The sequence below is a fragment of the Phyllostomus discolor genome, chromosome 2 (genome assembly GCF_004126475.2).
Source record: "Phyllostomus discolor isolate MPI-MPIP mPhyDis1 chromosome 2, mPhyDis1.pri.v3, whole genome shotgun sequence".
Taxonomy (NCBI): Eukaryota; Metazoa; Chordata; class Mammalia; order Chiroptera; family Phyllostomidae; genus Phyllostomus; species Phyllostomus discolor.
The window spans coordinates 49665882-49689415 of record NC_040904.2 but is presented as its reverse complement, the minus strand read 5'-3'; the positions used below and the strand labels follow the sequence as shown (position 1 = coordinate 49689415).

Genomic DNA, 23534 nt, shown 5'->3' with positions numbered 1-23534 from the left:
TAGGTTGCTTATCAGAGACTGTTTAATCCTTTATCTGGGTCCAGATAGGAGTCAAATCTAGGAAATAAACTAGTATTGTGGAAAGCTATTTCATGACTTACCATACTTTCCTAAACCGTCATTTTGTTCCTTAATCTTCACAGATACAAAGGGAGTGGGGGGAAACTTGCAATTAAAATAGCATGTGCAGCCTGCAGCAGAATCCAGAAATAAATAATCGTCTATTCCAAGCAGTATTGTTGTAAACTGACTGTGTGTAAACACGGAAAGAGACCCAGAGGCAAAGAAAGGACCCAGAAAGAACAGCAGGGAGAACTCAGAAAGATCATAAGGATCAAACATCAAAGCAGGATGCAAGAGTAATTATGTGGAACTTGAATTCTTTAAACAACTATCAACCCCTATTGGAGGGTCTTACATCATTGTTATGCTATAAATCTTTATATAATGTTCACACAATTGATAAAATTTTTTTGAATAGTTGCATATATGAACAAATGCATGAATAAATTATTTAGGATTTAAGCCTTAAAATGAGTGGAATGTATCCTTTATCTCTATAATCAAGCCATCATTTCCTGGCAAAATCATACTGAAGGAGATATCCACTGCAGAACACACGCAAGATAAGTGATCCAGATAATTCAAACATGAGAACAAACGTAAGTCTATGTTAGATTAGAATTAAATTTAGGCTATTTGCAATTATCTGTATAATAGTTTTAAAAACATGCGAAGTGATTAGTGATTAATGTAAACAGTATTTTAGGGGAGGAAAATTTGTTGGGCTGAAGGTTGGAGACATCACATTCATTTTAAAAGTCTGAAGATTAACAGTGGATTTAGGAATGCTTTTACGTATTCATAAAACAGATTCAGATGGGCCATTACTTTGAATGTGACAGGATGGACCTGAAAATTAGGCACGCACTTTTATGTTAAAACATTCAGCAATTCTATATTCTTTCTTTTTAACCTACTATTCAATAGAATGCATTGGACTTTGTACAATTTTAAACTATATTGCAAATATGTGAGCTGATGGAAAGGAAGAAACTGACCCAAGAGAAAGGAGAAATTGAGTGGTGTTAATTTGCTGGAAAACAAAAGTGAGAAAAAGGAAATTGGCAAATGCCAAAGGGAAATATTCTAATTATTATTAGTGAGTAATATAAAGAAAAATTCCATGCACTCTCTTCTGCAATTCATTTTTAGTAAAACTGAGTAAACCTTAGTCTTTGTAAAAATGTTTTGTTTAAACTCAGTTTATGCAGAAAAAATTCTTGGCAAATTAATGTAGATGAGCTAAACCTTTGAAAAATCTAAATGTGAGTAAAAAGGATGTTTAAAGCTGTGACATTTTATAGAGCTCTATTCCACTGTGCATCCAAATTTCTCTGAAATTGAATTTTTAAAGCTTATAAGGGAAATATTTATACTATAAACTGTATTTGAATAGTCTATGTCTTCCAATGTAGTTTTATTCCTAGAGAGTCTCTGTCTATTATATCAAATAATTGGACATTAAATGTCCAAAGATGCCAACATAGAGCTGGGCCATGATTTTCATCCATGATCCAAAGCTAGTGATTCCTCTTGTCTTTCAAGGTAGCATCATTTGTACTCATCAGAGATACCTACTTCCCCCAGGCAGGCTGTCTCGGTCAAAGATACACAGCTTGTATCCAAATTCATTCTCCAAAACTCCACGGAGGGTCAGTAATACAAATTCTTCTTCTTCGGCATTCCTTGCATAAGATACATAAATATCATATTCCTTTCCATCTAGGAAAAAGGATCACAGATTCAATAAAAGTTAGGTAAGTTTCTCAATAGTATTGCATATTTTTCTTAAGTCAAACTTTTAGAAATTAGGTATTCTCATTTTTTACACATATAAAGTATCTGACAGATTTCAATGTGATTTCCCACTTGTGACAGGTCTTCAGGCAAAATGACTGTTCCGAGGTATAATTGCAATTTTTATTGGATGTGGCTTCTACTCCCTGACTTCAGTTTCCATGGTGGAAAATAAGTGAGGTTTGGTTCATTAAACTATGTATTAACAGAATCAGGCAGCAAATAGTCAGTAATAAGTGCTGGTAATTAATGCCATGCAGAATATTTCTACTGTCTTATTATGTTACTCACTAATATATTACAGTTATAAATTGAAAAAAAACTTTTAGAAATGTTCTAATTTATACCTGAAAATAATTCTAATTAAAATATACTTAGAGTCAATAAACCAACCTTTCCCAAAGTTGCCTAGTTATTAAAATCACTTCTCATTAAAATCATGGGTTCTTTGTGTCTCTTCCAAAACCTACTGAATGGGAATCTTTAAGCAACAGGTCTAAGAATCTATACCTTTAAATGTTCTATCCTTGTCTCCAGGAAATTACACACTAGAACCAAGCTTCTTAAACTTTAATGAGCACATGAACAACTTAGGAACATTGTTTAAATACAGATTCTAATTCAAAATAAGGGTTTGGCTTAAGATTCTGCTTTTAATGAATTCCTATGTGATTCTAATGCTTCTGGTACATGGGTCAGTCTGAGACAGAGTGGCTACTCAGCACTTGACATGCAGTTAGTCTGAACTGATGTATGCTGTTTAAGTACAATACATATTGAATTTTGAAGAGTTTTAATACCAAAAAATAAGATTAAAATATCTTCATTAATATTAATTACAAGCTAAAATGTTAATATTTAACATAGTAAGTTAAATAGATATATTATAAAAAATTTCACTTTCTTTTTGGACAGTGCCAATCTAGATTAAATCCCATATTGAAAAAAAAAGAATATGTGTTAGAAATATTTTCAATAGTAAGAGCTAAAACAAAAGGTAGTCCGATTAAATCTCCCAGTAAATCTAGACTTTGTTGAGCCAAAATGTTTTCTAAAGATGACAATAGAGATTTACATCAAACTTCCATTACTCACCTAAAATGGTTTCATCTGTTCCAAAATGTGCTCGGTAAAACAGGACCATCTCCAGCCAGTAAACATGGTAAACGACAATGAGAACCACCACCAGCAGGACTGTGACTCCAAAACCACAGGCCAATTCCACTGTGTATCTTGGAGCTACCACTGGAGTAAACCACAAAGAAATAATTGATTTCCACGTGGTGACCAGAATGGCCCATCATCCTGCAAATAACTGGACAAAGCAAGCGGCTGAGTCATGACCTGTTTTATATGTGTGAACAAGCAGAGATAATATGGTAGGAGTTAGGCACTTTGTTTTAATACTTCATGTGTAGTATTTATCTTTTGGTTTCCAGTAACTGACACACAAGGCATTTTTAACTATTAAATGATTTCAATAGACTTTGATGATATACAAATTAAAACAGAATCTTAGCATTGGGAAGGACTTAGAAAGTTATCTAATTCAGTTTACAATCTGATTCCTGACTTTCCTCAAAAATACTTGAAAATATTCCAACTTTTGTTTGTCCTTCTCTTGGGCTAGAATCCTTACTACCACCTGAATGAGCCCATGATGTTGGTAGAGTTTTAATTGTTGGAGCAGTTAAATGTAGCAAAATATTTCTTATTGTTATATTTTTATTGCTGTTCACTTACAGTTTCCCCATTCCTCCCATTACTTTCCCCTGCCCTATCCATTCCCCACCTTCCACTTTCATACCTCCCCCCATGGTACTGAGTTTTATAAGTTCTTTATACATTTTGGATATTAACCCCTTATCTGCTGTATTGGTGAATATGTTCTTCCATTCTGTGGGTTGTCTTTTTATTTTGTTGATGTTTTCCTCTGCTATGCAAAAGTATTTTTAGTTTGATTAGTCCCACTTGTTTATTTTTTCTTGTTTCCTTTGCCTGGGAAGATATATTCAATGAAAATTTCTATAAGCAATTCCTGAGATTTTGCTACCTATGTTTGTCCTATGATATTTAAGGTTTTGCTTCTAATATTTAAATCTTTAATCCATTCTGAATTTATTCATGTGTGTGATGTAAGGAGATGGTCTAGTTTCATTTTTCTGCATGTATCTGTCTAATTTTCCTAACACTATTTATTGAATAAACTATCTTAAGCCCATTGTGTGTGTTTGCTTCCTCAGCAGAATATTAATTGACTATAAAGGTGTGGGTTTATTTCTGGACTCTCTATTTTGTCCCATTGATCTGTGTGTCTGTTTTTATGCCAGTACCATGCTGGTTTGGTTACTATGGCCTTATTGTATAGTTTCATATTAGTTAGTGTGATTCTTCCAAACTTGTTTTTCTTTCTCAGGATCCATGTTGCTACGTGGGGCCTTTTGTGTTTCCATATAAATTTTTGAAATATTTGTTATAGTGTTGTGAAATACATCTTTGGAATCTTGATAGTAATTTTGTTGAATCTATAGATTGCTTTGGGTAGTATGGACATTCTAATGATGTTAATTCTTCCTATCCATGAACATAGTACGTGCTTTAACTTTTTTGTCTCTTCTTCAATTTCTTTCTTCAGTGTCTTAAAATTTTATGAGAACAGGTCTTTTACATCCTTGGGTAGGTTTATTCCTAGGTATTCCATGAATCTTAATTTTGTTCTCTTGTCCAATGCCACATGGAAGAAATTTAATTTCCTTTCTTTTATATTTAGAAATGGGCCTCAAAAAGTTTATTTTCATTGGGCAGAAACAGAGGGCATCACCAAATGCTCCGTGTGTGGGGCTCTGAAAGTTACCTCTTCGGTCTATGTTCTAGGATACACTTTCTAAAGACTGACTTGGAATATCCAGGTACTGGCGAATTTTATTATATTGCAGTTTGTGTACGTGCTTACTTTTGCACTCTCTCTCTCAGTTCCCACTAAGTTTCATGTTTACAGTCTTCTTCATGCATCCTATCCCTAGAACACCTAGGATCTGAATGGCTATTTCTAGATACAACTTTGTGTAATTCTGGATATATTTGTTTAAATTTATTAAATTTTAGACAGAGAGAGAAGGATAGAAAGATCATTTTGTTGTTCCACCTATTTATGCATTCACTGGTTGTTTTTTGTATATGCTCTGACTGTGGATTGAACCTGCAATCTTATGTATCATGATGATGTTTCAACCAATTGATCTACCCAGTGAGGGCCACTTCTTGGATATTTTTTAAAAATCTAATACTTTATTAGATACCAGCAACTTCACTTGGCTGCTTTATTAGTATGTGATAATGAAGCCTATGAGTTTGAAGAAGGAACAGAATACCTACTAGATTAGAAGCATGAATGGCTCACATTATATATTAGATTTGACAATTATTTTTTGACATCTACTATTTGCTAGAAGCTATTGGGTTACAATCCTAGATAAGAAAGAAAGGGTCTCTGCCCTCTTAGGGTTTATGTTCTAATGTAGAAAACAAATAAATATGTATGAGAGTTCATTTTAGATAGGGATCAGTGCTATGAAGCAAACAAGCCACATCTCTCTCAGGGTAATGTGATATAAGTGACTGAGTGGTGGGGTTGGGCAGGAGAGGTATATTAAGTAGTTGATGAGATCAGGCATCCTTGAGCACCTGAACATTGTCAGTGGTCTTTGCTGAGATAAGGCATAGTAGAATTTTGTTCACAGCTAAAATTATTGAGGCCCCCTGACTGCTAATCCAGAGATCTTTGCCCAACATTACCACGACGTTTAATTAGTGGTCATATACTTGCTGAAAATGCCCTTTTAAAATAGGTATCTCTCCAAAGGTGAAAATGGTAAGCAGCCCAGAGCTCATCCTGAAGATCTCTAATTAAAGGGCAAATCATAGTTCTGAGTTCATTTTCCTAAACGCAGGATATGAATCCTGCTGCAGATATAGCCTGAGATTCAGCAGTGCAGAATTATTATCAAGTACTTTTGTACTCACTCCATGAATAACAGTGATTTAAAATAAGAAAACTCCATTATAAATTGCCAGACACTATATCAGTGCAGTTGTTGAGGATTTACTATGTTCAATTTGGGTAGCTGGCATGAAAATTGCTGTGTCCTTGGTATTTCTGAGTATGTGTTATGTTAACAGCACACTGGGGTAGTTCCCACTGTCATCTTCATTATTTGCTCAGTTATTTTGGCTCCCTCTGGGTAGACATATTATAGTAGGGAGGGGAAAAAAGAGGTCAGTGGATGCAATTGCCTGAAATGGATTTAAAAAAATATCAATAGATATCTTACTTAATGATCAAGAGATCAATTACCCTCATAAATTTCCCTCTGCCATGTTCATTTTACTATTGCCTATTTTATTTCTAGTGGGGCTTTTTAATTGTGTTTTGTGTCTTACAATTATATGTGTCATATTTACAGACTGTATTTTGTGGGGCCATCTTGATGATATCAGGAAGTTCTTAATGCTATTTAACTAACTGAACTCTTAAGACATGTAATCTACAAGCCTAAATTGCTAAGTGACTTAAATCACATGAAGAAAGTGTTCTAAAAAAGCTTTCGTATTAAGTTTGCTGGCTTGCAGGGATAGGGTGACCCTCAGCCCACATTTTCTGTCTGCCCCAGCTAGAACGTCTGGTATTTTGGCATAAAGATTTTACTCTGATGCAATTCCAAACCAAAGGTTTCCAATCAGGAAGAAGCAATGCATTTTGATCAGATTGGACTCCTAAACTGCTTCTCTCTTTGACTTCACTGATAATCTGTTTCAAGATGCAGCCAAATTTAACCATTTGCTCTGCTGTTACTCCCTGATTCAGAATTCCTGCCATCCCTTTTGCATTTCTACAGTAATAACCAGCTTCAAAGCCCAACTTTTTAGCTAACCACCCTTAGTGAATGCAGGCCAATATCTTAGCTCTAGACTTTTTTCCCATTTCTAGTTATGAGTCTTCTTGGAAACCTGTTATTCTTATCATCTTCATTACTACAGTTGGAGTTTTGCTGTCCCATTGAGTCTCCCAACCAAAATGCCAGCTGCTAGGACTCCAAGCATTCCCTCCATATCCTTTGCTAAATTGCTGGGACTTCTCAGTAATTTTTAGAACTGTGGTGATGACTATTTTCCCGAATTACAAAGAAAATGCTTTATTTAAATGGTAGTCACCTAAAAACCTATAACCTGGTTGACCTGCAGACCTGGTTTGTTTGCTGTCACAGTGTGATAAAACTTGCCCATCTTGGACCTCAGCTGCTTGCCTTAGAGAATAATCGATATTGGAGTAGCCTTTTCTCCATTTCATCTAACATAAGTGGTAGTGCAGGAGTGTGATCTGCAAAAGAAGGGGTACAAGAAAGGGATGCCCCTCAATCGCCCTGGCTAATTGCCTGAAGGCACTTTTGGGACAGTGGCACAAAAATGGGGAAACCGAAAGTACACTAGCTATGCAGAGCTAAGGGGACAGAAAATCGAGTCCAGGACTATTGAACACACAGGAGTAAATACGGAAGAAAAGAAAAGTGTAGAAACAGAGCTTTAGAAATCCTCAAGTGTTTGGAAGACTACAAAACTTTGCATATTAAGGATGACACCTTCACAAGGCCAGACACAGAATAGATGAAAGAAAAATGACCAGGAAAGAAATGACTACTATTCATCTGGGGACTGAACAATCCTAGGAGTACATGCAGAGATGGGAGACATTTGAGTTAGGACCACTCAGAGTGAAGAAACATAGCTCCTCTATTATTAAGCGGAAACCTGACTTGGGCTAATGCCTCAGAATTAGGTCCAATTTTGCCTCAGAGAGGCTATTTTAGGCCTACTGTAGCAATGATAAGCAAGATGCTTAAAAAAAACAAAACAAAACAAAACAAAAAAAAACCCAGCAAGCTGTTATGTAAGCAAATTAACTAACTGCCAGAACAAAACTTAACACTCACAAAATTCAGACACTCAATAATATAATATCTGTAATGTCCAATAGATTGAAAAAAAAAACTAGGGAGAAAAACCAAAAAATCAAAAAACCAAAAGATTCCCAATGAGGAAAAAATAGCTAATAAAGACAGAGTTGATAATGATGATGGAATTAGAAGATAAATCTTTAAAATGAGTATTGTGTGAGAGCAGATGTCTTGCACATACAGTGAGTGCTTGCAGCCTCCCCGCCCTCCTGCAATGCTACACCCAGGATCCCACCAGCTTGCCTGGACACCATGGCCAACAAAGAAGCAGCCTTTGATGATGCAATAGAAGAATGTGTGGTCAACAAACTGTACAAAAACTAGGAAAAAAAGATCCCTTTTCTTTACAGTTTGGTAATGACCTATACTCTGGAGTGGCCCAGCCTAACTGCACAGCAGTTTCCAGGTGTAACCAGACCAGAAGGGAAAGATTTCATCATTCACCGACTTGCCCTGGGGACACACACATCAGATGGACAAAATCACCTTGTGATAACCAGCGTGCAGCTCCTTAGCTGTGATGCTGTTTGACACTTCACACTACAACAGAGAAAGGAGGACTGGAGAATTTGGAGGTATTGGCTCTGTTAGTGGAACGAATTGAAATAGAAATCAAGATCAACCCGGAAGGAGAAGTAAAAGGGAACATTGTATGTCTGGAACACTTGCATCATTGCAACGAAGACTCCGTCCAGTGATGTTCTTGTTTTTGACTATACAAAACATCCTTCTAAACCAGATCCTTCTGGAGAGAGCTACCCAAACATGGGTCTCTGTGGGCACCAGAAGGAAGGGCACCTTTCTTGAAGGGCACTTTTCTTGAAGGGCACCTTTCTTGAAAACCAAATCTTAGTGGGCACTTAGTGCTTCAGATTTCTACACCACCTGCCTACAGGATCTCAGTGCTGTTCCAAAGGAAGGAAAAATTGTGGCTGCCAAGACTGTCTTCCCAGAGCATACAGCAATAGTAGAACATGTTTCTCTGGCATGTGCTCCATGAGTTTCTGTTAGGGTCAGTTGTTGATGATCAGAAACTTAAGATCTGGGACACTCATGCAAACAATATTTCCAAACCAAGCCACTTAGTCGATGCTCACACTGCTGAAGTGAACTGCCTTTCCTTGCCACAGGGTCAGTTGATAAGACTGTAGCCTTGGGGGACCCAAGAATTACGAAACTCAAGTTACATTCTTTTGAATCACATAAGGATGAAATATTACAGGTTGCCTCACAATGTGACTATTTTGGCTTTCAGTGGTAATGATCTCACTCTGAAGGTATGGGATTCAAGTAAAATTGGAGAGGAACAATCCCTGGAAGATGCAGAGGAGGAGACACTGAAGTTGTTTCTTCATGGTGGTCACACTGCTGAGATAACTGATTTCACCTGGAGCCCCATTGAACCTCAGGTGTTCTGCTCTGTGTCAGAAGACAATGTCATTCAAGTGTGGCAGGTAGTAGAGAACATTAATAATGATGAAGACCCTGAAGGGAGCATGGATCCAGAAGGACAGGGGTCTTAGATCCATCTGCACCTCTTGTGATTTTAGACTCCTCTTTGTTCCCCTCTCAACCCTGACACTGATTTAACACTGGTTTTGAGATGCAGACTTTGTTCAGTTATCTCTCTATAGTAGGTACCATCAACAACACTATTACCCTCAACCCAGGGTATTTTCTAAATATTAAGCGGGGGCTTGTGAGCAAAGGCACAAACTTACATTTAAATTTCCTTCAGGAATTTTTTAGTAAGAAAGATCTAAAGTAGCCACTGAAAAGGGAATATTATTATGGGTAGTTTTTTTTTTTCCTTATGCTATATCCCCAGATTATTTAGACTCATTTAAGTAAAGGGTAGAAGTACGGAATAGAGCCAAGTGAAGTGGTATGTGAGCCATGAAGTACACGTCCTACAATATGCTGCTTTTATTCAGGAATTAGGGGAGATTCAAGTCATATAAATTCCTACTCTAAAATCTTTACACCTGACTTTCTAAGATGCACAGTTTCTTAGGTAAACTCAGTTTCTTAAGTCAAAACTATGTGTTTCTTTTTCCCCATGTATTTTTGCTTGTTAATGTACTTCTTGAGCTGTTTTCATATTATTTCTTTCCTTTCTGTAAAATATTTTTTTAAAACTTGGGGCTACCAAGTATGTTTTTACCTGACAAGTAGACTGCCAGTTAAGAAGAGTGAATTGTTATGAGTTTCTTCCACCCTCCCCAACAAGAGTTAGTCCTTGAACACTAGTTTGATGCTATCTCTGTTTTGGGCAGGTCTGTTATTCTCTATGATTAGCAGTGTAAGTGTTTATAATGGAATAAATTGCTTTTCTACATAAAAAATAAAATGAGTATTATAAATACACTTGTTGATTTTTAAAAAGAGATCAAGAGTACTATAAAAGCAAATTAAAATATCAATATAGATATTGTAATAAAGAAATGGAAATTCAAAAACTGAAAAATAAAATTTTCAAATTAAAAATGATGCATATTACACATCCAAAAAGAAATAAACAGTGAACACTAGAAACTACCTTAAATTAAACACAGGGGAGGGGAGGATGAAATAAAAATAATGAGAACCTCAGTGAGCTGTGGTACAATACCAAGTACTCTATCCTAAATTTAATTGAAGTACTAGAAGGAAAAAATAAATGAATAAAAGGATGAGCAAAACATAGTTGAAAAAATAATGCCTAATTGTTTTCCAAATTAAATTAAAATACAAACTCACCAAACCAAGAAGTTTAAAGAGCCCTAAATAAGACACATTTAAAAAGCAACCTCAAAAGATATCATAATGTAATTTTGAAAGTCAATGAAGAATAGAAAATCTGTTCACATTCCTGAGGCCATTCATACTAAACCATTCAGAGCAAGCCCTTCTGTGGAAGGGGAGCTACTCAGTTCACTCTGGTGAATAGACTTCTGCATCACTCCTGACTCAACATTTGTCTAATTGGTTGCATGGATCTTTTCTACCTGACAATAAGTTATTAATTTATGTCAGCCTCCATGATTGTTTCCCAAAACCTGTGCCTCTGAAGACAAGTCCCACAGTATGTTCCATACTTAGGGAATTTGGAGTCCACTGTACTTGAAAAAAATCCTGCCTACTGTATTTCAACCCCCTTCAGATATTCATACCTAATATTAATATCTAAAGATACTAAGGGTCCCTGAACTAGAGTATTGTGATTGATTTTGTTTAACCTAGACTTCAGTGATACTTACTTGACTATACAGGCCTTTGTCAAGTAACATCTATGAAAATCTTGTGGAAATAATAAGAAGGGCTAAGATTTATTATGTATTTAATATATATGTATATATGCCAGTAACTGTACTGAGTACTTTAAAACAATCTTATGAAGAAGTGCTATTATTTTCCTAGTTTAAATATTTTTATTGATTTGAGAGAGAGAAGAACATTGATTAGTTCCTCCTATATGTGTCTGACCAGGGACCGAACTCACAACCTAGGTATATGCCCTGACCAGGAATCAAACTCCCAACCTCTTGATGTATGGGATGATACTCCAATCAACTGAGCCACACCAGCCAGGGCTATTTTGCCTACTTTAAATATGAAAAAACTGAAGCTCAGACAGGTGAAGCATCTCTTCTAAGAGCTGGGATGCATAAAAACAGAATTTGAACATAGACCACCTGAATCTAGAGTCTTAGCAGTGTTATGAGGAACGAACTTTAGGAAATGCCATCTTAATGACATGTAGTTGAGTATTTTCTCTTTACATTGACCTCTGAAGGGACAGAGGCGATTAACTATCCAAAACTAATCTAGTAGGACTTCCTAAGAGGCATACACACTTTCAACCTTTGCTCTTTACTTCCTAAATTGTAATAAAATTGGTAAGATGAAACCTGTTGTTTCATTGGCTTTTAAAATGGCTTAAATTCCACTGGAAAATGTAACAATTATGAATTAGCTTTTTTAAAACAAAAACTTTTGATATAAATAGTGTAGGAACTATCTGTCATCCAGATCCAAAATAATTCTGAATGACTTGGCTGCAGGTATGATAAATGATCATTATCTTTCTCTAGATTACTGGAAAACATTCTGGAAGGGATTAATTTTCTGGTATTCTAAGAGAACCAAAACTAATTTTAGATGTGGTCTATTTTAGGAACAACAGCTCACATAAGAAAGCCTCAAAGTGTTCATTTATTATAGAAAAAATATAGTACTATCAACATTGAAATCATTTTACATCATAGTTTCAATAATTTTTGGTTTAGCAATTGTGGATAATGGTATATTATAAACTTGCTTGAATATTGGCACATAGTGTTTGAAGCGATCATTTTTAAAATTATATTTTTGGGAGTAAATATTTTATATCTAGCTTAACTTGCACACAATTAGATGGTTTCTATTTATAATGTTTTATTATTATAGATAATACTAAGAATACAGATAGGTGCATAATCCTCTTTCTGTTATTTACTGAGGAAGAATTCCAAAAATATTAAGTCATATGGTATGATCATTTTTATGACATGAACTCTGCCAGCAATGATTTCTGAAAGGGTCTTTACAATTCACTAACAATATGTGACTCTGTTTTATTATGTCTTTGGTAACTTTAAATATTTTCTGTATTATTCATTTTTATGACTATATAAATATGAAACAATGCCTCATTATCATCATGGATTTTTAGTCATATTTAGGCACTAATTACTATAGCTATTTTTAGTATATTTGCATAGATGGAAACTTTCCCTCAAGATTTTTCATTCAACTTCCATTCATTACTTTGTGGTAAATGTTGTGCTAAGTGCTGAAGCCCACATTCTGAATTCTCGTTTTTCTTCATCACCACAATCTTATGTTGGCATTTCCAGGTTCATCTGCCTGGTGCATGCATCCATTACCTTTCTGTTTCACCTTGGCTGGCTGGTAAGCCTCCCCTTTAGCATTTCTAGCATGACAGACATAGTTGCGTTTGAGATCTTCAGCAGTAACTTTCTTGATGATCAGAATCTGAGTTTTTGTTTCATCTTCTATTTTGCTGAAACTTACACTAGAAATAGGGGAAAGAAAATTAGAATGTCAGTGAGACTCAATGGCCATGGACTGTGTGTGACTCAGTCAAGCAACCAGAGAGCCCGCAGGTGAGGGCAGATAAAATGGTGATAATCTGTGTGGCCTTGTAATCTCATGATTACAAAAGGAGAATGGCTTCTAGATTCTAATACTATTCTTCACCATCTATACTGTATACAAACCCAATACCTGGATCAAATCCCACTGTTGACATCATACTATAGATATAGATCTCACTAACTCTCTTCAAAGCAAAATGTCTCCTTTCCTCAAACTTCTGAGCCAGGATGCTATACTGGTTTAGAGAGAAGCTTCTGAGGCCAGATCCATTTAGGTTTTCATCCAGGCTCTGCCTCTTACTGGCTGTATGCTTTCAGCATAGTAACTAATCTTCCCATGTTTTGAGATCCTTGTCTGAAAAAGAGGAAGGTGGCAATGCCTAAACAATGCATTACACATATTAATTTACTCAAGAATTCTGAGGATTGAGTATGTTGATGTGTATGTATTAAAACAATACTTAATAAATGTTCATATTCTTTATATAGGCTACTAATATTCCTCAGTAATAGTTGACGCATTTCAGGAATTCCTAAAGCTTGGAATTTGAATGCAAGTGGACTCTTTCATTCAAAATACTAAAATCTCATGTAAAATCTTAACATATAAGAAGAAGAAACTTCTCAAAGTAAGGAAACTTTGTGAAAATAAATGTACCTACATCTCAGAAAGTCAGAGATCGAATGCTTTGGGTCTAAGATCAAGATTTCCCTTTAAACCACTTTATTCAAAAAGAAAAACAATATCTGTTACAGCTGACTGATATCCAGGTCCACCTTCTGCTAACGCTTACTGTTCATCATGAGAACTTGGTTAAGGACTGTGCTGGGCTTAGCTTAAGTTTAACTGTGCTGTTCAAGTGTGAGCAGTGAGTTGTGTTTCAGCAGCCGCAAGGAGGAAGACCATGACTTTCATTATTATTCATCCATCATCAGCATAATGATGAGAAGCACAATTCTCAGAATTCCTAAAACCATCAATAATTCTCCCTCTGTGCCTCCAGCCATGTCTTTCATCAATTCCTTCTACAAAAACTGTTCCAGTCTCAGCAGGCTCCTCTGTACCTTTAAATATGCTTGCTTCTCTCACCTCCAGGCCTTTGCACATGATGTTCCTTTAACCAGGAACATTCTGTTGATTTTCTTACCTAGTTTATTTCTACTCACTTTTTCAAATCTTTACTTAGGTACTCTGAGATCTGGGAAGCATTACCTAATCCCTAAAACTGACTAGAATCCCCAACTCCATTTTCCCCATAACATGTAATGCTTCTCAGCCCCTGCATACATCAGATTAGAGTATTAAAATTTCTGCTCTATCATTGGCTACTCCTATGAAATATACTCAACAAGTATCTGGCATAAGAACTGATGCAAAGAAAACACTTTATAATACCTCCACAAAGTCTGAATTTACTACTAGGAAAGAAACATCTTTTGAATTCTGGAAGTGTTAGCAGCCTAACATCTATTTACACATTAGTGACAAGGCTTAGGGTCTTAGAACTACTTTGTCATGTAGTTGGCCAGCTGCTAATTTTTATTCATTGTTGCAGTGAAACAATTGCTCTTTGGTAGTTATATGCTTAATTTACTGAAGAATCTTTTGTCTTCAAGATCCGTATTTTCCTCCTTGTCAACCTACTGCCTTTAAAAAAATCATGTGTATTTTGAAACAAAGTGACCCAGCTTGTTATTTTCAGAGTGAGGTGTAGCCCTGACCACTGTGTCTTAATTGTGTGTCTTTGCTTTGTCCACAAAGCAAAAGGCTGCCAATTAGATTGCCAGTCAGGGCCTTGGTTGTGGGCCAGATCCCTGTTTGGGGGAGTGAGAGAGGCAACCAATCAATGTTTCTCTCTCACATTGATGTTTCTATCCCTCTCTTTCTCCTTCCATTCTCCTCTCTTTAAAAATAAATAAGTAAAATCTTTAAAAAAAGATTGAGGTATATATTATCACTCCATCCACTTTAAAAATAAAATTTAGAGAACATAAATGTATTTAGTCCATATGAAAAAAATCATTATAAATGTGATTTATATGTTATGTGAATTAAGAAAGGCAAGGAGGAAGATAGAGATACATGCTTACTACAAGATAAGAAACTAACACTCATTATCTGAGGCACAGGTATTTATAGGCCCAGACCCCAGAAGTGAGAAAGAAGAACAGGGCCACACTGGTAGGTCTTTGTCCCTGCATAACCATATATTGTAGCCTTCTCATTCATGTAGGACATGCATTCCATCTACTTACAAGTAGGTATCGTAAATGTGTGATAATCAGATGGCATATGGACTTCAGACTGCAAGTCCAGTAATCAGTAATTCTTCTTCAGGATGCAGCCAATAACAACTTGAAAATCTTGCTGATTTTTGTTAATGATAGGCAAACATCAGAATTTTTATTTTCATTGATTAGTACACACCAGAGTGTATTAGATTGAAGGACAGGGTTAGTTGCCCCCTTGCCTACATCAATAATACCTTTCATTAACACTTAGTTCAATAGTGGTGTCCTCTGGCTTTTTTCCATCAATGGTCCACCAAACGTCATTGTGAGAGTCCTTCAGGAAGGTAAAAAAGACTTTACAGGGAATGAGTAACTCCTCTCCTTAAAAAAAAAATTAACCCATTAGTTTGTAAACTTAGCATGGCTATATTTGTTCTACTCTGTAATTAATCATAAGCTCTAAATGTTAAATGCACCTGAAATCTTACTTCTCACTAATTTTCTAGTGGGCTACCATAGGATAATGTACCACCATACTTTACTGAAAATCAAACAAACCAAGAGGAGAAAAACAGAATCTTTATATGAAATAATTTATTAAAATGACCATCTTTCAATGCAGTCTATGTATGCTTTAAAATGACAGTTTTTGTTCAAAAAGTCTCTGACAATGTCATTTTTAGAGCTAAACCTCCATGGACTAATCTTCTTTGTTATTTCCCTTAGAAAGAGAAAGGATGACTAAGAAACGGTTCCCCAGATTTTTGGTCCTTAGCCCAGACAGAATGAGCCAGCGCCACTGCTGGGAGGACTGGCTGCACAGGCTCATCTGGAGGTGCCGGGTTACCAGGGTGCTTTCAGTAAATTGAAAGACAACTTACAAAGAGAAATCTACATTATCCTTCGAGATGGAATATGAGGTTGGGGGATTTCTTGGCAGAAAATAGTAGTAGTAATAGTAGTAATAATAAAAACAACAGCACACTCACTGAGAATTTTGCATAATTCACTGTACTAAATATGTATACTTATCAATGTTATAATTTAATTTTAACAAAATACTATGAGACATTTTTTAAATTCATTTTTTACAGGAGTGAAACCTGAAGCTTAGAGATGTGAAATGCCAGTCCCAGATGAAACTGTTAATAAGACGAGAATTTGACCAAGAATGACCTTCTTCTATTCAGGGCTGTCCAGGACAGTTATGTTTTGGGCTTGCTTTCCTAGTTAGTTATTCATATCGACTGCTTTCAATCTCACACAGTGTACAGGTTGAGATGATAAATTAGACTGTCATTCTAATTTGAACTCAGGTTGTCTCCCCTAGTGCTGACACTCTGTCCTCTCTTCCCATGCATGGCTCTCATCCCTTCCCCTCCAGTTCTCTGTGTTAATATACAGGAAGATGAAGTGAACATGGATTCGGGCATGCTTTTGTAACCATAATGTGAGAGGCAGATGAAACATGTCTGGATGACTAAGTTTAACCTGATAACTGGAATAATGTTCAAATTACTATATAAATCCACCACTAATTCAAGAAAATTTGGTCCATTTGGGTTTGACAGAGCCTTTAAGTGTGTTCTTTGTATTTTTACAAGGCAGATCACTATTTGACACCTTATCTTAATTTGTATGTGGGGGATATTGTTGTTCTCTACCTATGTTGATAACTGCCTCTATTACCTTTATTTAATTTTATACAAATGTACTTTTATAGCTCTCATTGGTTTGCTCTAATTTTTTTTGTAAAAGATACAATACAGAAAATGTTAAAATTGTGTATGGCTTTCAGCTTAACTGTAGGAGGCTACGAGTTAGAAGAATAATAAACTTTACCTTATTTGGTCAGTAGCAAGTAATTTTTCTCTCTAATGAAAAATTATGAAAACTAAAGAGAAACCCAGACAGCCATAGCAAACATTTTATAGTGTTCTAAATCAGGGTGTATTGGTTGCATTAAGTGTTACTTATTATACTCACAGTCCTGACTCCAAGCTCCAACCCGCCCCTTTGTAGTGGAACAGAAGCTTGAAGGATGATGCCTTGTGCTCGTGTTGCAGCCTTGGCAAACCAAAGCCTTGTGCCAGCTACCATTTGAACCAAAGAGAAATCACTGATCAGGAGAGGAAACCCACTAGCAGAGGAAGAAGGGAGTAATAGCTGCTGAGATAGAAGCAGAGAATCCCTGAGTTCCCCATGGGATCTAATACCCAGAGCTGCCTTGCTTTCTGACAACATCAGTTTCAGTGTGTGTGTGTGTGTGTGTGTGTGTGTTAACAATAGTCCTCTATTCTTTTGTGGGAACTTGTATGGCATTTTATTCCTTATAATTAAGAGAATCTAACTGAAATTCAGAGGCACAGCTATAATTACCTGGTTCTTTCTCATAGACCACATGATCGTTGGGTGAATGGATCTGGGGGGGCAATGCATATATTGGTGAGCCTATGAGAGCATAAAGAACAAAGCGAGATGATGTTAAGTCATGCAGTTTCATCCTTTTTAACTCATTTCAAAAATCTTCTCTTCTGTGAAGCCTTGCCCAACTTCCTGGCATAGTTTGTCAATTCTTCTTGAGAAGGCTCACAGTCCAATATATAGTCAACCATAATATTTCAGTCATATAAAACAAGTAAAGAAACAAACATAATATATTGATTATTCTCCATATTTCAGAATAGAGTATTTAACCAGTGTTTTTGTTTTTCAAAGATTACACGAGCTAGACCTCTCATACTATATCATAATGAATTGCTCTCATGTCTTGCTCAATTGTTTATTTTCTATATATTTCTCTTCAGCATACCCATAGTGCTTATAGTACAAGATGTAGTTACATAAATATTAAATGAATAAGTGGAAAATTTGAAATCACAATTATAAATCCAGCACAGAAGTACACCTGATGTCTAGTTATCAGTTGAAGGTTCATTCATAGAACTGATGCTCTTTATAACATTTGGTACTCCAAAACTGAGTGGAAAATATCCTGAAGGAGCTTCATATCACATTATTTAAGAGTACAGCCTTTGACCCTGGTTGGTGTGGCTCAGTGGATTAGGCACCGGCTTGCAAACCAAAGGGTCGCTGTTCAATTCCCAGTCAGGGCACATGCCTGGGTTGCAAGCCAGGTCCCCAGTGTGGGGTGCACAAGAGGCAACAATACATTGATATTTCTCTCCCTCTTTCCTCCCTCCTCCTCTGTCTAAAAATAAATAAAATCTTTTAAAGAAACATTTTAAAAAAGAGTACAGGCTTCAAATATTCAATGACCAGTGTGTACTAATCCCAACTTGGCCATATACTAACCATACAAATCTGATTTTTTTACTTAATCTTTAAAAAGCTAATTTTCTTCAACTGTAAAATGAAAGTAATTAAACTCCTCTTACAGGTTCATTGTAAGGATTAAAGTAAGTAATGCATATTGAAGCATCCACTGCATTTAAATGTATATACTAAGAACCACTGCCAAGATGAATATGAGGTTAGATTATTCATTTGACTTTTAAAGTCCATTCATATTAGGTTCTAAATTTAGTCTGATTTTTCTTCTGAATTAGTCCCCAGCTCAGCACTATTCAGAAAGTAAGCAGAGAAAGGGGAAAAGTGATTACAAAAGTGTTTGATTTGAACTTATTTGAACTATATTAAAGCCCGTTTTAAAGAAATACATATGCTGAACCTGGTGTCAGGCTGGTAGAAAAGCCTGGAACAAAAAGTCATAAACCTGGGATTTAGAATGACTTCTACTACTGCATTGAATGTCTCCGACTAAACAGGTTACTTTCTGTTTTAGGGACTCGATGTTTCCATCTATTAAAAGATAGGATTTCAACTTTTTTTCACAAAAATGTGCAAATATCTTATATCAAAGATTAACAGATATTTTTAAAAGATGATAATAAAGTGCCTTTATTTAAGAAAAGATGAGGTTTGACAAAATCTCACTCTGATATGCTCTTATTTTAATACAGTGGGCACAGCGGGTTTTAGGGTTCTCCTCTACACACCATGATGCTGGCACACTGTCCTGTCCACTCTCCCAGTTTCTCCTTCCCTCATCTCTCAGTGCAAACCCATGGTTGAACACTGCCACAAATATCTTCAGCACTAACTAAAACAGCAGTGCATAGGAATATATAGCTTGCTTAATTTGATTAAAACACTTTTTGGACAGTAATATTAACTACTATTCATTGAGTCTCTACTGCCTGCCTGGAGCTACATTAGCATAATATGTATATTATTTCTAATATTCTAAGCTATCATGAACATTAGATAGTCTAAGTGGCACAGTACAGATAAGGAGACTGAGACTTTGATCAAAATCCTATTGCTCATAAAATGGCAGTAGTGTGATTCGAACACAGATCTGTCTGTAACTCTTTTCACTGCTCACACTGCCTTTACGTCACTTACTCACATATTCATTCAATAGACCAATAGTTACTAAAGGCCCACTATGCATGTGGAAATGCTGGAGGCTCTGGGGATAGTGCAATACACAAAAAACTTCAGCTTTTTTTTCTTAAATATTTTACACACTTGTGGATAATAAACTATTAACAGACAAAACAAGATTATTGCATTTTTGGCATATGTACTTAATACGAATCACGCTTACCTACGACCTTTACAGTCAGAGTCCTGGTGAGGTGGAACTCACGCCCATTTTCCAGATATGTAACGACACATGTGTAATCTCCATTATTTGAAACCAAGGCTATGAAAAAACTCAAGGTCATGTTTTTAGGTACCACATTATGAAAGTTTTGTATTTTCTGACAGCCCTAGAAGGAATACAAGAAAAGATGTTTCCTGTTTAGATACATGCATAGAAATTTGACAAGCACATGCACACATCTAATTCTACACAGAATATTAAAAAGTCTATACCGGTTGTACCTTTTACAAAGCTATTTTGCTCGGGTATTTGACAACGTTTCTCTAAAGAGTGAATGCATTAAGTTTTGCTATCTTTCCTGCAAAAACAATGAAAGTTCTGAACTGTGATATAAATTCAAAAGCATAAGCTTCTTGTGTCGGGACCCAGTATTTGAATCCTGGGACCCCATGTTAACAGTGAGAAAGGCTAATGCAGTGAAAAACAACTAAGGCAGTGTAAACAACTGCTTGCTCTGCTATTTCAAAAAAATATATTTTCATTTTTCTACGTTTCTTCACTGTTTATATCAATTCAGGAACCCAGTCACTCTGCTTGACCCAATTGAGATGTATGATTTTGACATTCTGGATCTCTCTGTGGAATCACTATATTAGCCATTTCCAACTTTTCAGTGTTTTCCTTCTACTTATTCTGTGAGTTACAAATTGGATATCACAGAGTCCAGAGTCTAAAAATAAAATATATTTTATGAGTATTACCAAGAGTTTAATTTATTTCTGCTCCAACTCATATTTTAATATATTGTGATTAAAATAGCTCAATCAATATAACTAGAATTCTGTTTGAATCTCTCAGCCCTACTCACTGGATATATTGTTATTTTTTTGTTTGTTTTTAGAGAAAGAAAATGATGCACTCATCAGTGACCAAACATACACTGAACATTTACTTTTAGAAAAATTTCATGTTTGTTTTTCTTTAAAATACCCAAAAATTCATCTGTCATGAAAAGGATTAGGTATCTCTAACTTCCGTTAGATTTTTAAAATTCTGCAAGTCTATTACTGCCTGGTACTTTCAATTTCCTGTGTTTAAATATTTAACTTTAATTCTTGTATACTTAAGGTTTTCTTACTTCAATTCCTGGAGAATGTGTTTTGAAATAGGACAGTTACACTAAGTGGCACATTTTGTAATTCTTTGTAACAGGAAATGCGTCTTTTAAGCATAGCACCAAACACTTCATTCATGGAGATGATTATCACAAGGAAGCTAATGCTCAGTTATTTTCTGAATACAATTTATTCTGTTTTGATAAAAGTGTTTCTAGAACTTGTCACATCAGCCAAAGATTTCAGTACTTTTAGGTTATCACAAAGTATAGGACCACAAAGGCTTGTACTTATAATGGATTTATGTCAGATTTGGTTTAAATTGAGTTTAGACTATGTATAGAGGTCTGTTTGAGTTTTGTGACACCTTCTACTTAAATAATTCAAAGATATTTTCTTCTCTCATTTGTTAGCTTAGCTGTTATTAAATCCCTGTTAAGGAGACAGATCAGACTAAATATGCTCTAGTTTTAAAAGTGGAAAGAAAAAGAGCTGGACAGATAAAGAGACATTCCAAATGACACAGTGCAGACCTAAAACTCAGTTTTCCAGATAGCTCAATGCAGGTCTTTAACTAGCTTCTTAACTAAGAATAAACACCTCTGCTCAGCAGTTAGTTGAGTCTGGAAACAATTACACTGAGACATGCACTTACATATACCACATTATCTCATCTGATCATTATTCCAAACTTAGCAGTTGCAAATGCTCTCATGTCCATTTTATAGATGAAGATACAAAAGCCTAGAAAGGTTAAGTAATTGTTAATGCCAAAGAGCTTGGCAGTACAAGACCTGGAATTTGAAGCTGGATCTAGTTGTTTTAAGGCCTTTGCTTTTTTTCCCCCCAATACAACTTGCTGTTTTACTTCATTTTTAAAAATTTTTTAATTGAATTTTCCATTATTATTTATCCCCCTTAGTCTCCTCTCCCCACCCCAGTCAACACACTTGTTGTCCATGTCCATGAGTTCTTTTTCTTATTTGCTCATTCCTCCACCCCCTAACTGTGCCCTACCCCTCCAGAGTTATCAGCCTGCTCTCTGAGTCTGTCTCTATTTGGCTTGTTAGTTCAGTTTCTTCATTACATTCAACATATGAGTGAAATCATATGGTATTTGTCTTTCTCTGACTAGCTTATTTCACTTAGCATATGTTCTCCGAGTCCATCCACGCTGTCACAAAGGGTAAGATTTTCTTCTTTGCAGCATTATTTACAATTACCAAGATATGGAAACAGCCCAAGTGTCCGTCAGTATTTGAGTAGATAAAACAACTATGGGACATTTACACACTACTCGGCTGTAAAAGAGGCCTTGCTTTTAGTCCCAACTGACACTGTCTCCTTACCCTATACTGAGGTCTTGGACACATGCCGCACTGGAGGCCAGCACCATTGCTAATGGTGTAATGCAGTTCTACCACCTATCTGTGGCTGGTTCCTGCAATTAGTGGTAAAGTGAAAAGGCAACTTTTCAGGATGAGAAGTTAGGCGGTAGTAGTGAACTTGTTAAAAGCACTTCCCAAGAATATACTAAAAGGAACTTGTGTTTTTGGCTTGCCAATTATCATTAATATAAAATTTAAAACACATTATTTTAGGATTCATAATAGTTACTACAAATATAAAATTGTACTTCTGATTCAAACTCAAAATAGTTTTATTCATTTATTCACTCCTGAGTATTAGTCACTAAACCATGTTCCAGGAGCTCTTTGAGGTCCAGAGAACACAGCATAGAATAACACAATGTGTCAGCCCTCATGCACTTTTTATTAACAGAGAAATGAAATTAGGGACATGTAAATAGTAAAGAAAATGGTACAGAAATAGGTACTTGCTGACTTCTTCTTAACTTCCCTTTTCTCTTCATCTTATTCCAAACCCATGGGGGAGAATTTGAAATGTGGTCTGAATATGCTTAAGGCTATTCACAGGGTATTCGAGTCAGAGGTGTAAATCTGCTTTCTCTTGGGATTTTCTCTTCTTTGCGTAAGGTTGGATAAAAATGTAGGTCAGGGACAGATTTCTCACAGAGCTGCTTTGTTTAGAAAACTATTTCAAATTGAGGAATATGTCACAAAAGCATTGGTAAAGTTTGGGTTTCAATTTGCAATTAAGAAAACACTGACCATTTAAGATTGTGAAATCAGTAGTTTTAATCAAAAGAAATAAAAACATCCATTTCAAAGCTATTAGACCTATCTGTCACACACAGAGAGGAAACAAAGGCAACATTTGACATTCTCAGCATGCCTGTGTGTGTGCGGTGGAGTGACTTGGGAGACTGTCCATCCACTCACTGCAGTGTGCGATGAGCTCGCTTTCTCATAAGCACATGCATCTCTAGACCCCCAACACATACACCTGAGACACAAAGAACACTTAAACACAATAAACTATACCTGAAAATAAAGCCTGAATATTTTCTTCTAATTTCAAAATCAATTATTTGGCATCCAGGAAAAAATATAGAAACAAAGATCTAGAAACCCAAAGAATAAAAACATGCACTTCCAAATAAATACAAGGAATAGGTTTACAG

At 35.8% G+C, this 23534-nt stretch overlaps 1 protein-coding gene and 1 pseudogene across 4 annotated transcripts in view; one reads left to right on the top strand and one right to left on the bottom strand.

Annotated features, from left to right (window-relative positions):
* LOC114490986 (interleukin 1 receptor accessory protein) overlaps positions 1 to 23534 on the bottom strand; it is a 138988-nt gene that overhangs the window by 11816 nt on the left and 103638 nt on the right. For all 4 annotated transcript variants that reach the window (XM_028505128.2, XM_028505130.2, XM_028505132.2 and 1 more), the window contains 6 exons: positions 19875 to 20040; positions 17621 to 17692; positions 15496 to 15622; positions 12779 to 12927; positions 2956 to 3105; positions 1642 to 1785 (listed from right to left, as the gene is read on the bottom strand). In XM_028505128.2, coding sequence (XP_028360929.1) covers positions 1642 to 1785; positions 2956 to 3105; positions 12779 to 12927; positions 15496 to 15622; positions 17621 to 17692; positions 19875 to 20040 — 808 coding nt within the window. The remainder of the gene's footprint in view (positions 1 to 1641; positions 1786 to 2955; positions 3106 to 12778; positions 12928 to 15495; positions 15623 to 17620; positions 17693 to 19874; positions 20041 to 23534) is intronic.
* Positions 7764 to 9643, top strand: LOC114490989 (annotated as a pseudogene).